This window comes from Sander lucioperca, chromosome 20 (assembly GCF_008315115.2).
Source record: "Sander lucioperca isolate FBNREF2018 chromosome 20, SLUC_FBN_1.2, whole genome shotgun sequence".
NCBI lineage: Eukaryota > Metazoa > Chordata > Actinopteri > Perciformes > Percidae > Sander > Sander lucioperca.
In genome coordinates this window covers 22,974,832-22,989,831 of record NC_050192.1, presented here as the reverse complement: position 1 = coordinate 22,989,831, position 15,000 = coordinate 22,974,832, and the positions used below count along the sequence as shown (strand labels likewise).

General features: G+C 35.8%; 1 protein-coding gene and 3 non-coding genes across 6 annotated transcripts in view; 3 read left to right on the top strand and 1 right to left on the bottom strand.

Moving 5' to 3' along the window:
• Positions 1 to 1,480: 1,480 nt before the first annotated feature.
• Positions 1,481 to 1,553, top strand: trnat-ugu. Its single transcript has one exon. It is a non-coding gene; the product is annotated as a tRNA-Thr (tRNA).
• A 3,621-nt stretch (positions 1,554 to 5,174) lies between these two features.
• trnat-ugu lies at positions 5,175 to 5,247 on the top strand. Its single transcript has one exon. It is a non-coding gene; the product is annotated as a tRNA-Thr (tRNA).
• Positions 5,248 to 5,969: 722 nt separating this feature from the next.
• On the top strand, positions 5,970 to 6,042 carry trnat-ugu. Its single transcript has one exon. It is a non-coding gene; the product is annotated as a tRNA-Thr (tRNA).
• Positions 6,043 to 11,811: 5,769 nt separating this feature from the next.
• LOC116051995 (protein tyrosine phosphatase receptor type b) overlaps positions 11,812 to 15,000 on the bottom strand; it is a 65,713-nt gene continuing 62,524 nt past the window's right edge. For all 3 annotated transcript variants that reach the window (XM_031302478.2, XM_031302479.2, XM_031302480.2), the window contains 5 exons: positions 14,572 to 14,694; positions 14,314 to 14,477; positions 13,711 to 13,846; positions 12,880 to 13,000; positions 11,812 to 11,920 (listed from right to left, as the gene is read on the bottom strand). In XM_031302478.2, the coding sequence (XP_031158338.2) occupies positions 11,898 to 11,920; positions 12,880 to 13,000; positions 13,711 to 13,846; positions 14,314 to 14,477; positions 14,572 to 14,694 (567 nt within the window). In that variant the 3' untranslated portion in view covers positions 11,812 to 11,897. The remainder of the gene's footprint in view (positions 11,921 to 12,879; positions 13,001 to 13,710; positions 13,847 to 14,313; positions 14,478 to 14,571; positions 14,695 to 15,000) is intronic.

Sequence of the window (15,000 nt, the reverse complement as noted above, 5' to 3'; positions counted from 1 at the left end):
TGTTTGAGTATGTATGTACCAACAAATTCCACGTAGGGTAACTCCTGTGGCAGTAAACTCCTTTCAGATTCTGATTCTGATGATTTTGTTTAACATATTATACTATGACATTTTTCGACCTACTATACTATGAGTATTTTTTACTTTTGTAGACATACAAAAACTATGACGTTTTTTTAACAGTCTGTACTATTACTATTTTTTACTTTTTTTGACATACTATACTATGACGTTTTTTCGACTTTCTATTCTATGACTTTTTTTTACTTTTCGTCATCATACTTTCTGGTACGCTGCTGCCACTGCTGAAAACAAGAGCAGACTGTTTTTGTATATATTGTAATTTCTTATTAATGTTTAATTGTTTGAGTATGTATGCACCAACAAATTCCACGTAGGATAACTCCTGTGGCAATAAACTCCTTTCTAATTCTGATTCTGATGATTTTGTTCAACATACTATACTATGACTTTTTTTTTGCTTTTTTAGACGTACTAAAGTAGGTCTTTTTTTTACTTTTTTGACAATCTATACTATGACATTTTTCCGACATACTATACTACGACCTTTTTTTTTACTATTTTCGATGTACTATACTGTGACTTTTTTTTTTACATACTATACTATGAATTTTTTTTACTTTTTTCAACAATGTATACTATGACATTTTTCAGACATACTATACTATGACATTTTTCAGACATACTATATTACAACCTTTTTTTTGACTATTTTTGACATACTATGCTATGACTTTTTTTTTTTTTACTTTTTTCGACATACTATACTATGACTTTTTTAAACTTTTCTTTCGATATACTATATTCTGACTTTTTTTGACATACTATACTATGACTTTTTTTTTTACTTTTCGTCATCATACTAGTGGTACGCTGCTGCCACTGCTGAAGACAAGAGCAGACTGCAGAGTATCATCCCCTTTGCTGAGAAGTTGATTTGCTGCTATCTGCCGTCTCTCCTGTAGACAGTAACTTCTGTGGCAATGAACTCCTTTCTAATTCTGATTCTGATGATTTTGTTCAACATACTATATGACAATTTTTTACTTTTTTCGACATACTAAAGTAGGACTTTTTTTTACTTTTTTTGACAATCTATACTATGACATTTTTCCGACATACTATACTACGACCTTTTTTTTGACTATTTTCGATGTACTATACTATGACATTTTTCAGACATACTATACTATGACTTTTTTTTTAACTTTTCGTCAACATAATTTATGGTACTCTGCTGCCAGTGCTGAAGACAAGAGCAGACTGCAGAGTATCATCCCCTTTGCTGAGAAGTTGATTTGCTGCTGTCTGCCGTCTCTCCTGGATCTGTACGCCTCCAGGACACTGAGGCGGGCAGGAAAGATTCTAGCCGATCCCTCTCACCCTGGAAACAATATGTTTGAATCGTTCCCCTCTGGCAGGAGGCGTCAATCAGACCCTCCCTCAGTCACCTCACGTGGGCTCCATAGCTCAGGGGTTAGAGCACTGGTCTTGTAAACCAGGGGTCGTGAGTTCAAATCTCACTGGGGCCTAATACTTTCTTGAGTATCAAACCTTGGGGATCAATAAAGTGTCTGTCTATGTATCTGCTACTAGTCGCTATACTGTGTACTTACCATCACCTACCCATTGCATGCAGTGCTTAAACTACTTAAACAGCTATTTTGTATATGTATATATATATATATATATATTGATTTCTGTTTTTATATATATTGTAATTTCGTATTAATGTTTAATTGTTTGAGTATGTATGTACCAACAAATTCCACGTAGGGTAACTCCTGTGGCAGTAAACTCCTTTCTGATTCTGATTCTGATGATTTTGTTTAACATATTATGCTTTGACATTTTTCTACCTACTATACTATGAGTATTTTTTACTTTTGTAGACATACAAAAACTATGACGTTTTTTCAACAGTCTGTACTATTACTATTTTTTACTTTTTTTGACATACTATACTATGACGTTTTTTCGACTTTCTATTCTATGACTTTTTTTTACTTTTCGTCATCATACTTTCTGGTACGCTGCTGCCACTGCTGAAGACAAGAGCAGACTGTTTTTGTATATATTGTAATTTCTTATTAATGTTTAATTGTTTGAGTATGTATGCACCAACAAATTCCACGTAGGATAACTCCTGTGGCAATAAACTCCTTTCTAATTCTGATCTGATGATTTTGTTCAACATACTATACTATGACTTTTTTTTGCTTTTTTAGACGTACTAAAGTAGGACTATTTTTTACTTTTTTCAACAATCTATACTATGACATTTTTCAGACATACTATACTATGACATTTTTCAGACATACTATATTACAACCTTTTTTTTTTTTACTATTTTTGACATACTATACTATGACTTTTATTTTTTACTTTTTTCGACATACTATACTATGACTTTTTTAAACTTTTCTTTCGATATACTATATTCTGACTTTTTTTGACATACTATACTATGACTTTTTTTTTTACTTTTCGTCATCATACTAGTGGTACGCTGCTGCCACTGCTGAAGACAAGAGCAGACTGCAGAGTATCATCCCCTTTGCTGAGAAGTTGATTTGCTGTAATCTGCCGTCCCTCCTGTAGACAGTAACTTCTGTGGCAATGAACTCCTTTCTAATTCTGATTCTGATGATTTTGTTCAACATACTATATGACAATTTTTTACTTTTTTCGACATACTAAAGTAGGACTTTCTTTTACTTTTTTTGACCATCTATACTATGACATTTTTCAGGAGGCGTCAATCAGACCCTCCCTCAGTCACTTCACGTGGGCTCCATAGCTCAGGAGCACTGGTCTTGTAAACCAGGGGTCGTGAGTTCAAATCTCACTGGGGCCAAATACTTTCTTAAATATTAAACCTTGGGGATCAATAAAGTATCTATATATCTCTCTGTCTATGTATCTGCTACTAGTCGCTACACTGTGTACTTACCATCACCTACCCATTGCATGCAGTGCTTAAACTACTTAAACAGCTATTTTGTATACATATATATATATATATATATATATATATTGGTTTCTGTTTTTATATATATTGTAATTTCGTATTAATGTTTAATTGTTTGAGTATGTATGTACCAACAAATTCCACGTAGGGTAACTCCTGTGGCAGTAAACTCCTTTCTGATTCTGATTCTGATGATTTTGTTTAACATATTATGCTTTGACATTTTTCTACCTACTATACTATGAGTATTTTTTACTTTTGTAGACATACAAAAACTATGACGTTTTTTCAACAGTCTGTACTATTACTATTTTTTACTTTTTTTGACATACTATACTATGACTTTTTTTTTGCTTTTTTAGACGTACTAAAGTAGGACTTTTTTTTACTTTTTTGACAATCTATACTATGACATTTTTCAGACATACTATACTACGACCTTTTTTTGACTATTTTCGATGTACTATACTATGAGTTTTTTTGACAATCTATACTATGACATTTGTCCGACATACTATATTACAACCTGTTTTTTGACTATTTTCGACATACTATACTATGACTTTTTTTTAAACTTTTCTTTCGATATACTATATTCTGACTTTTTTTGACATACTATACTATGACTTTTTTTTTTACTTTTCATCATCATACTAGTGGTACGCTGCTGCCACTGCTGAAGACAAGAGCAGACTGCAGAGTATCATCCCCTTTGCTGAGAAGTTGATTTGCTGCTATCTGCCGTCTCTCCTGTAGACAGTAACTTCTGTGGCAATGAACTCCTTTCTAATTCTGATTCTGATGATTTTGTTCAACATACTATACTATGACTATTTTTAACTTTTTTCGACATACTAAAGTAGGACTTTTTTTTACTTTTTTTGACAATCTATACTATGACATTTTTCCGACATACTATATTACAACCTGTTTTTTGACTATTTTTGACATACTATATTATGACTTTTTTTTAAACTGTTTTCGACATACTATACTATGACCTTTTTTTTTTTAAACTTTTTTTGACATACTATACTATGAATATTTTTTACGTTTTTCGAAATACTAAAGAAGGACTTTTTTTTTAACTTTTTTTGACAATGTATACTATGACATTTTTCAGACATACTATACTACAACCTTTTTTTGACTATTTTCTATGTACTATACTATGACTTTTCTTGACATACTATACTATGAATTTTTTTTACTTTTTTCAACAATCTATACTATGACATTTTTTTTTGCTTTGTTAGATATACTAAAGTAGGACTTTATTTTTACTTTTTTGAAAATCTATACTATGACATTTTTCAGACATACTATACTACGACCTTTTTTGACTATTTTCGATGTACTATACTATGAGTTTTTTTGACATACTATACTATGACTTTTTTTTAAACTTTTCGTCATCATACTAGTGGTACGCTGCTGCCACTGCTGAAGACAAGAGCAGACTGCAGAGTATCATCCCCTTTGCTGAGAAGTTGATTTGCTGCTATCTGCCGTCTCTCCTGTAGACAGTAACTTCTGTGGCAATGAACTCCTTTCTAATTCTGATTCTGATGATTTTGTTCAACATGCTATACTATGACTATTTTTAACTTTTTTCGACATACTAAAGTAGGACTTTTTTTGACAATCTATACTATGACATTTTTCCAACATTCTATATTACAACCTTTTTTTTGACTATTTTTGACATACTATACTATGACTTTTTTTTTTTAAACTTTTTTTAACACACTATACTATGAATATTTTTTACTTTTTTCGACATACTAAAGTAGGACTTTTTTTTACTTTTTTTGACAATCTATACTATGACATTTTTCCGACATACTATACTACGACATTTTTTTTACTTTTTTCGACCATCTATACTATGACATTTTTCAGACATACTATACTATGACTTTTTTTTTTACTTTTCGTCATCATAATTTATGGTACTCTGCTGCCACTGCTGAAGACAACAGCAGACTGAAGAGTATCATCCCCTTTGCTGAGAAGTTGATTTGCTGTTATCTGCCGTCTCTCCTGGATCTGTACGCCTCCAGGACACTGAGGCGGGCAGGAAAGATTCTAGCCGATCCCTCTCACCCTGGAAACAATATATTTGAATCGTTACCCTCTGGCAGGAGGCGTCAATCAGACCCGCCGTCAGGTATGTTACATGGGCTCCATAGCTCAGGGGTTAGAGCACTGGTCTTGTAAACCAGGGGTCGTGAGTTCAAATCTCACTGGGGCCTAATACTTTCTTGAGTATTGATCCATGGGGATCAATAAAGTATCTGTCTATGTATTGTGTTGTACTATACTATGACTTTTTTTTTTACTTTTCGTCATCATACTAGTGGTACGCTGCTGTCACTGCTGAAGACAAGAGCAGACTGCAGAGTATCATCCCCTTTGCTGAGAAGTTGATTTGCTGCTGTCTGCCGTCTTTCCTGTAGAAAGTAACTTCTGTGGCAATGAACTCCTTTCTAATTCTGATTCTGATGATTTTGTTCAACATACTATATGACTATTTTTTACTTTTTTCGACATACTAAAGTAGGACTTTTTTTTAACTTTTTTGACAATCTATACTATGACATTTTTCCGACATACTATACTACAAACTTTTTTTTGACATACTATACTATGACTTTTTTTTACTTTTTTCGACCATCTATACTATGACATTTTTCAGACATACTATACTATGACTTTTTTTTTACTTTTCGTCATCATAATTTATGGTACTCTGCTGCCAGTGCTGAAGACAAGAGCAGACTGCAGAGTATCATCCCCTTTGCTGAGAAGTTGATTTGCTGCTGTCTGCCGTCTCTCCTGGATTTGTACGTCTCCAGGACACTGAGGCGGGCAGGAAAGATTCTAGCCGATCCCTCTCACCCTGGAAACTATATGTTTGAATCGTTCACCTCTGGCAGGAGGCGTCAATCAGACCCTCCCTCAGTCACCTTATGTGGGCTCCATAGCTCAGGGGTTAGAGCACTGGTCTTGTAAACCAGGGGTCGTGAGTTCAAATCTCACTGGGGCCTAATACTTTCCTGAGTATTACCCCTTGGGGATCAATAAAGTATCTATATATCTGTCTGTCTATGTATCTGCCAGTAGTCGTTACACTGTGTACTTACCATTGCATGCTGTGCTTGAACTACTTAAATAGCTATTTCGTGTATATATATTGGTTTCTGTTTTTATATATATTGTAATTTCGTATTAATGTTTAATTGTTTGAGTATGTATGTACCAACAAATTCCACGTAGGGTAACTCCTGTGGCAGTAAACTCCATTCTGATTCTGATGATTTTGTTTAACATATTATACTATGACATTTTTCGACCTACTATACTATGAGTATTTTTTACTTTTGTAGACATACAAAAACTATGACGTTTTTTTCAACAGTCTGTACTATTACTATTTTTTACTTTTTTTGACATACTATACTATGACATTTTTTCGACTTTCTATTCTATGACTTTTTTTTACTTTTCGTCATCATACTTTCTGGTACGCTGCTGCCACTGCTGAAAACAGGAGCAGACTGTTTTTGTATATATTGTAATTTCTTATTAATGTTTAAATGTTTGAGTATGTATGCACCAACACATTCCACGTAGGATAACTCCTGTGGCAATAACCTCCTTTCTAATTCTGATTCTGATGATTTTGTTCAACATACTATACTATGACTTTTTTCAGCCATACTATACTACGACCGTTTTTTGACTATTTTCTATGTACTATACTATGATTTTTTTTGACATACTATACTATGAATTTTTTTTACTTTTTTCAACAATCTATACTATGACATTTTTCAGACATACATGATTTTTTTTTTTTTTTACTTTTTTCGATATACAATATTCTGACTTTTTTTGACATACTATACTATGAGGGTTTTTTTTACTTTTCGTCATCATACTAGTGGTACGCTGCTGCCACTGCTGAAGACAAGAGCAGACTGCAGAGTATCATCCCCTTTGCTGAGAAGTTGATTTGCTGCTATCTCCTTATCTCCCGTCTCTCCTGGATCTGTACGCCTCCAGGACACTGAGGCGGGCAGGAAAGATTCTAGCCGATCCCTCTCACCCTGGAAACTATATGTTTGAATCGTTCCCCTCTGGCAGGAGGCGTCCAACAGACCCTCCCTCTCTCCCCCCAGACACTTTACATGGGCTCCATAGCTCAGGGGTTAGAGCACTGGTCTTGTAAACCAGGGGTCGCGAGTTGTTGTCTCACTGGGGCCTAATCACTTTCTTATATTTATCTATATATATTTAATAGATAGATATATATTTAATCCATATATCTATCTATCCTTAGTCACTACACTGTAATTCCCATTGCATGCAGTCCTTAAACTACTTAAACAGCTGTTTTGTATATACTGTTTTCTGTTTTTGTATATATTGTCATTTCTTATTAATATTTAATTGTTTGAGTATGTATGTACCAACAAATTCTACGTAGGGTAACTACTGTAGCAATAAATTCCTTTCTGATTCTGATGATTTTGTTCAACATACTATACTATGACTATTTTTTACTTTTTCGACATACTAAAGTAGGACTTTTTTTTACTTTTTTTGACAATCTATACTATGACATTTTTCCGACATACTATACTACGACCTTTTTTTTACTATTTTCGATGTACAATACTGTGACTATTTTGTACTTTTTTTCGGCATACTATACTATGACTATTTTTTAGTCATAATTTACCTGATGAAGGTCTGGGACCGAAACGTATTTTTCTAAATAAATTATTGCTTGCGTAATGTCAGTGTGCAGGACTCTTCTCTAAGCTTTTGATCTGCTACTTTTGATCATATCCTACGCACCTGCCCGACAGAAGAGGCGTGCAAAAAAACCTTTCTCACGACATACTATATTATGACTTTTTTCTCTTTTTCCGACATACTATACTAGGACTTTTTTTTCACGCATATTATACTTTTTACTTTTTTCAACATACATTACTGTTTTCGACATAAACTATGACTCTTTGGACACTTTAATGGCACATTATACAAGAGCATTTTTAATAATATAATGACAATCACTAAATCCAAGTAGAATTTGAACAATAAGTTTGAGTGTTTAGTGTGTCACTGATTTTAAACAATTGTGTAAATGAAAAAAAAATTCGCTCAAAGAAAACCAAACACGTACAACCATTGTTTAGTAATTATATTTTATTAGCACTTAATAATCCAGTTTACAGTGACCTGACAGCAAGTTATAAAAACTCATTTACATTCTCTTTGGGCTGGGTGATATAATATTTATAAAATAGGTTTCAGATATGATTATATATCACAATATATGCATATATAAAATAATCTAACTGGTGTTATGTCAATGTGCAATCAAAACATGTAATGTAGTTCATCTTTAAGTACAAAATAATATATATATATATATAATATATATAATAATAATATTTGCCCTGTATTCCTATTGGTGACATTGATCAAAATGTTTTCAGAATAAAATCCATAAAACACTTTCAGAAGAGCAGAAAACATTTAAAAACCCTGAAAATCATCCAGCAGTCGAGTCAAACAGAAAGAGAACAGGGTTCACCAAATAATAATAATACTCATAATATTAAATATTGTTGGAACAGCAACTCAATTTCTCAAATATTCTAACACGTGTGTCAAACTCAAGGCCCGAGGGCCAAATCCGGTCCCTTGCGGAGTTTGATCCGGTCCGCATTTCAATTTAGGTTCGCAATAAATTTTCACTTTTTCCGAAGTTTTTGTTCCTTTGTTCCCAATGATTTGTTTTGCTATTTTCAATGTTTTTGGCGCCTTTTCACTGCTGTTGGCGCTTTTTTTTAACGCTTTTGAGGCTTTTATCAATGTTTTTGCTACTTTTTCAAACGTTTTTGGCGCATTTTCCGATGTTTTTGTCACTTTTTCTGACGTTTTTGGCACTTTTTTCCCAATGTTATTTTTTGCATTTTTCAATGTTTTTACAAATTATTCTGACGTTTTTGGCGCTTTTTTTTAGACAATTTTGTCGCCTTTTTTAGCGCTTTTTTCTGATATCTAAGGAACTTTTTTGGGGCTTTATGAGGCCCAAACTGTAAGTGAGAAAGCTATATGAGACATGCAATAATACAGTCAACATGTTTCTTCACTTTTTCTCTTAAATAAAAGCATGTTAATGACCTAAACATGTCTGGCCCTTAGTGGAGCTGAGTTTGACACCCCTGTAAATATTTATATCCCATAAATTAAGTGCACAACTGAACTCGTCATTTATACATTTATTGCATTTAAAAAAAAAAAAAAATGAAAACAGGGAATTCCTTGTATTCAGACTTTTCTTTTCCTTATGAAATAATGTGACTGTATGTTTTAAAGTGTTTTTTTTTTTTTTTATAGAAAGAAATGATTAAATATCACAGTAAATTACAGTCTGATTAAAATATTTTGCAGCTACTTGACAAGTGTTTGATTTTATGATTTACATAAAAGTAAATATCTCAATATTACACATATAAAGCATATAAAATGTTGACATACAGCATATATTCATCATCTTATAAAAGAGTATTACATCAATATTTACATTCAGCAATATGTGTAACTTAAATAAACAGCTTATATGGAGCAGTGAGTGAGAACATAGGTATGATAGAAACAAAATTAGATGGCTCTTTCCTTCCCTGCGATCCGCTAACATCAGAGTTGAACATGTTTTTTAATAACCACCAATGAACTGAGATCAACCAGTGTTTCTCTTCAACACTGAAGGTAATCAGTGACCACACTATTTAATAGAATTCATCTCCAACCTTAAAAACATTTTGTTATGACACTTGATTTTGAAAAGTTGCCAGAAGGTCACAAATAGAACAAAGAGTGTAGCTTATAATAATAAAAAGCTTCCCTGTAATCACAGCAAACACGTAAAGTTCCTTTTTAATTGACAGATTTTCTCCGTTTACTCTAAAAAGTGGAGTCACAGATTGGTTAAAGGAACACGCCGACTTATTGGGAATTTAGCTTATTCACCGTAACCCCAAGAGTTAGACAAGTCCATACATACCCTTCTCATCTCCGTGCTTTCTGTAAGGCGGTCTAACGGTTCCAGAGGCAGCAGCCCATCACAGTACATGCAGGTGAATGGTTCCAGTAATCCTATAACCGTAAACAAACCGGGAACTATATTCTCAGACAGGTTTGCTGCAAAGCTAATCATTCCGCCCAAGTACTATATTCTTCCGCCTGAGAATATAGTTCCCGGTTTGTTGACGGTTAGAAGATGGCTGTGTCTCATGTTACGTTGTTTTTTGTACACGCTGTGACTCTACAAATCACATCATGTAAATAGGAACATGTTGCCGTTATTTCGTCACTTATTGGGAGCAGTAGGATTACTGGAACCATTCACCTGCATGATCTGTGCTGGCCTGATGCCGCTGGAGCCGTCAGACAGCGTTACAGCACGCACGGAGATGAGAAGGGTATGTATGGACTTATCTAACTCTGGGGGTTACGGTAAATAAGACAAATTCCCAATAAGTCGGCGTGTTCCTTTAAAGCTTCAGTTTATCTTCTGTAGTTTTTTTTAAGATTTGTTTTTGGCATTTTAGGCCTTTATTTGTATAGGACAGATGAAAACATGAAAGGGGAGAGGGGGGAGGGAATGACATGCAGCAAAGGGCCGCAGGTCAGAATCGAACCCGCAGCTGCTACGTCGAGGCGTAAACCTCTATATATGGGCGCACTCTCTACCAGGTGAGCTAACCAGGCGCCCTATCTTCGGTAGTTTTGTTGGCATTAAACTTCCATATACAGAACTTGTTAAGAACTTGGTGTCAAAGCAGAGATACACGGTAAACGTGACTTATTGTTTGTGTTTACCCACGTGTGTCAAACTCAAGGCCCGACGGCCAAATCCGGCCCAATTTTTCAATTTAGGTTCGCAATAAATTTTGGCCCGTCTAGTTATTGTCGCTTTTTCCGAAGTGTTTGTCCCTTTTTTCTCCCCAATGTTTTTTTTTTTGCATTTTTCGACATTTTCGGTGCCTTTTCAATGCTTGAGGAGGTTTTTTTCAAGCTTCTGATGCTTTTTAAATGTTTTTGCTCCTTTTTCCAATTTTTCTGCCATTTTTGGTGGGTTTTTTTAGACAATTTTGTCGCCTTTTTTGGCGCTTTTTTCAACATTTTTGCTACTTTTCCGATTTTTTTGTCACTTTTTCAGATTTTTTTGTTACGTTTTCTCACCTTTTAGTTTTTGCATTTTTCGACGTTTTTGCTAATTTTTCTGCCATTTTTGGCGGGTTATTTTAGACAATTTTGTCGCCTTTTTTGGCGCTTTTTTCAACATTTTTGCTACTTTTCAGATTTTTTTTGGCGCTTTTTTCCCCAATGTTTTTTTTGCGGCACCTTTTCGATCCTTTATGCGCTTTTTTTTACGCTTTTGACGCCTTTTTCAATGTCTTTGCTAATTTTTCTGATGTTTTTGGCACTTTTTCCGATTTCTTTTGTCAGTTTTTCTGACGTTTTTGGCACCTTTTTTCTGATGTCTATGGAACTTTTTTGGGGCTTTATGAGGCCTAAACTGTAAGTGAGAAAGCTATATGAGACATGCAATAATACAGTCAACATGTTAGACTTTTTCTCTTAAATAAAAGCATGTTAATAACCTAAACATGCCTGGCCCTTAGTGGAGTTGAGTTTGACCCCCCTGAGTTAAACAGTAATATCTGATATCACGTGTGTTTGTGTCTTTAGATATATTGCTGTATTTTCCCGGTGCTGTGTAGCCAACGTTCTTTAATAACTCAGATAGTTTTAATAAAGTTAGGATGAGCTAACATAGCAGAGTTTCTTGTCTCTTGATCAGAAGGATGTTATCTGATCAGCGTCCGGTGAGGATGAAATCTGAGGAGGGACCAATACACAATAATTAGGCATGAAGATATGTTATAAGACAAGACATAGACCTGTTATAGGACAAGACATAGATATGTTATAGGACAAGACATAGACCTGTTATAGAACAAGACATAGACATGTTATAGGACAAGACATAGACATGTTATAGGACAAGACATAGACATGTTATAGGACAAGACATAGACATGTTATAGAACAAGACATAGACATGTTATAGAACAAGACATAGACATGTTATAGGACAAGACATAGACATGTTATAGAACAAGACATAGACATGTTATAGAACAAGACATAGACCTGTTATAGAACAAGACATAGACCTGTTATAGAACAAGACATAGACCTGTTATAGGACAAGACATAGACCTGTTATAGGACAAGACATAGACATGTTATAGGACAAGACATAGACATGTTATAGGACAAGACATAGACCTGTTATAGGACAAGACATAGACCTGTTATAGGACAAGACATAGACCTGTTATAGGACAAGACATAGACCTGTTATAGGACAAGACATAGACCTGTTATAGGACAAGACATAGACCTGTTATAGGACAAGACATAGACATGTTATAGGACAAGACATAGACATGTTATAGGACAAGACATAGACATGTTATAGGACAAGACATAGACATGTTATAGGACAAGACATAGACATGTTATAGGACAAGACATAGACATGTTATAGGACAAGACATAGACCTGTTATAGGACAAGACATAGACCTGTTATAGGACAAGACATAGACATGTTATAGGCAGGCAGATGGATGGTTTTTAAAGAACTGTATTATCAACAAGATATCTACTAAACATCTTTCAATTTAATCTGTTAATATTCATTTCATTCAGTCTATGGTAACTTATTTATAGTAAATAGTTTAACACGTAGTTGTGATTATTACGGAGAAGTTTTTAGGTTGTGAGTCTCACCGCGGCAGTATTCGGGGTTGAAGTTTTCGTAGATGGGGTAGAGAGGATTCTCCTGTTCACTGCGATGTTTCCTGGCTCTCAGGACGTCCCGCACACACTGGTGCAGGAAGGAATACTGGCACTGCAACACACACACACACACACACACACACACACACACACACACACACACACACACACACACACACACACACGGAAATCAGTTTGTATATTTCTTATGTCGAAAAAGACAAATTCATAGTATTGTTAAAAAAAAAGAAGACTTTTTGTTGACATACTACAGCAGGGGTGTCAAACTCAACTGTTATGGTTTGGGACTTTTCTGTTGCCTGTATTTTCATTTCTGTATGTTCCCTGTGTTTGTATATTTATTCTGTATATTTCTGTTCCCTGTTGTGTTGATGTATCCTGTTTTGTGTATTTCGGTTTCCTGTTTTATTTTGATAGTCCTGTTTTCTGTCTTGTCTGGTCTAGTTTTACTTTCTGTTTTCCCGCCTTGTCTGATTGTCCTGCCCCGCCCTGATGTGTTTCCCCTGCTGTATCACCTGTCCCTTATTTGTTCATTACCTCATGTATTTAACCTCTGTGTTCCTGTGATCATTTTGTGTCCGTGTGTGTCCGTTGCCCTGTCTTTGTGAGTTTTCCCTCAGAGTTTTTCAGTGTTCTTTTCCAGTCCATGTAGTGCCGTTTTTTGTTATCATTAAATAATCAAGCTCAAACTATCTCCTGCCTGCCTGCTTCGCTCTGCATTTGGGTCCACTTTTTCCCAAACTCGTAACATCAACTTCACTAAGGGTCAGACATGTATAGTTTATTGACATGCTGTTGTACCTCAGTTTGGACCATGTGTTGGCGGTGCAGGCGCAGGTCGAACACACATCCGTACAGGTCGATGGTTCCTTTAGAGTCCATCTGCTGCAGAACCCGATCCAAGGCGATGAACGTCCCTGTACGGCCAACACCAGCACTAACACACAGACACACATACACACACGCCACACACATGCACGCACACATACACACACACACACACACACACAACTGTAAAGCAGCACATACTCACATTGAAGAGGCCTGAACATTTTTGCAAATACATCATTTAAAAACCTGTGACTTCCTCAATGAGATTTTTTTGTTGGACCCAGGTAATCTCAATAGTACAGAGGACACACACAGGTTTGTTTCACTATCTTTGTGGGGATCCGTCATTGACATAATGCATACCCTAACCTTAACCCTTACCCTCACCCTAACCATAACCTAATTCTAACCCTAATCCTAAAACCAAGTCTTAACCCTCAAACAGACCTTTAAACTTGTGGGGTCCAGCATTTTGGGCCCCACAAGGCTGTGCAGACCTCACAAAATACTGTATTCCCCGGTTTTTGGACCCCACGAATATAGTAAAACAAGCACACACAGACACAGTCCTACCTGCAGTGTACCACGGTGGCTCCGGTGCTGGGCGATCGGTCCACGTAGTCCCGGACCGTCCTGACAAACTGGATCAGGGACTGCGTGCTCTCTGGGACGCCGTGATCGGGCCACACGGTGTAGTGGAAGTGACGCAGCACTCGAGGGTAACTGCTGCTGCTCTCCTGTCAAAATATTATTGATTTTATATTAATAAAAACTCGAGATTAGCGAGCAGGAGAAAACGTGGACGTGCAGTCAGAGACAGAGAGCAGGTACCGAGGTGATCTTGAACTCTCTGATGGTCCACTCGGGCAGGACGGACTCAGACAGCATCTGGATGACCAGGTCTCCGTAGTACAGGGGCTCTCTGTCTGGAGGCCAGTACTGATCACACTTCACCTGGAACACATCAACACTACATTCATATATTTCAATACTTCCCAGACCGAGCCTGGGCTCGCAGCTTCCATAAATACACTGGATAAGCAGTACAACATGCCTTCCCGCACATATTTTAGCCAGTTCGCCATACCGGAGCTAAAGTTATTCAAAAAATGTCAACAGAGAGTCGCAGCGGAGCTGAAAACGGGAGTTTTTCCGCTGCTACAACTGACGTGGTCAGGCCGTAGGATCACTATGGCTGGCTGTGCCACACCATAGACAGTATATAAACTGGACCACCAGATCCCGTGTCTCTGGACGGAG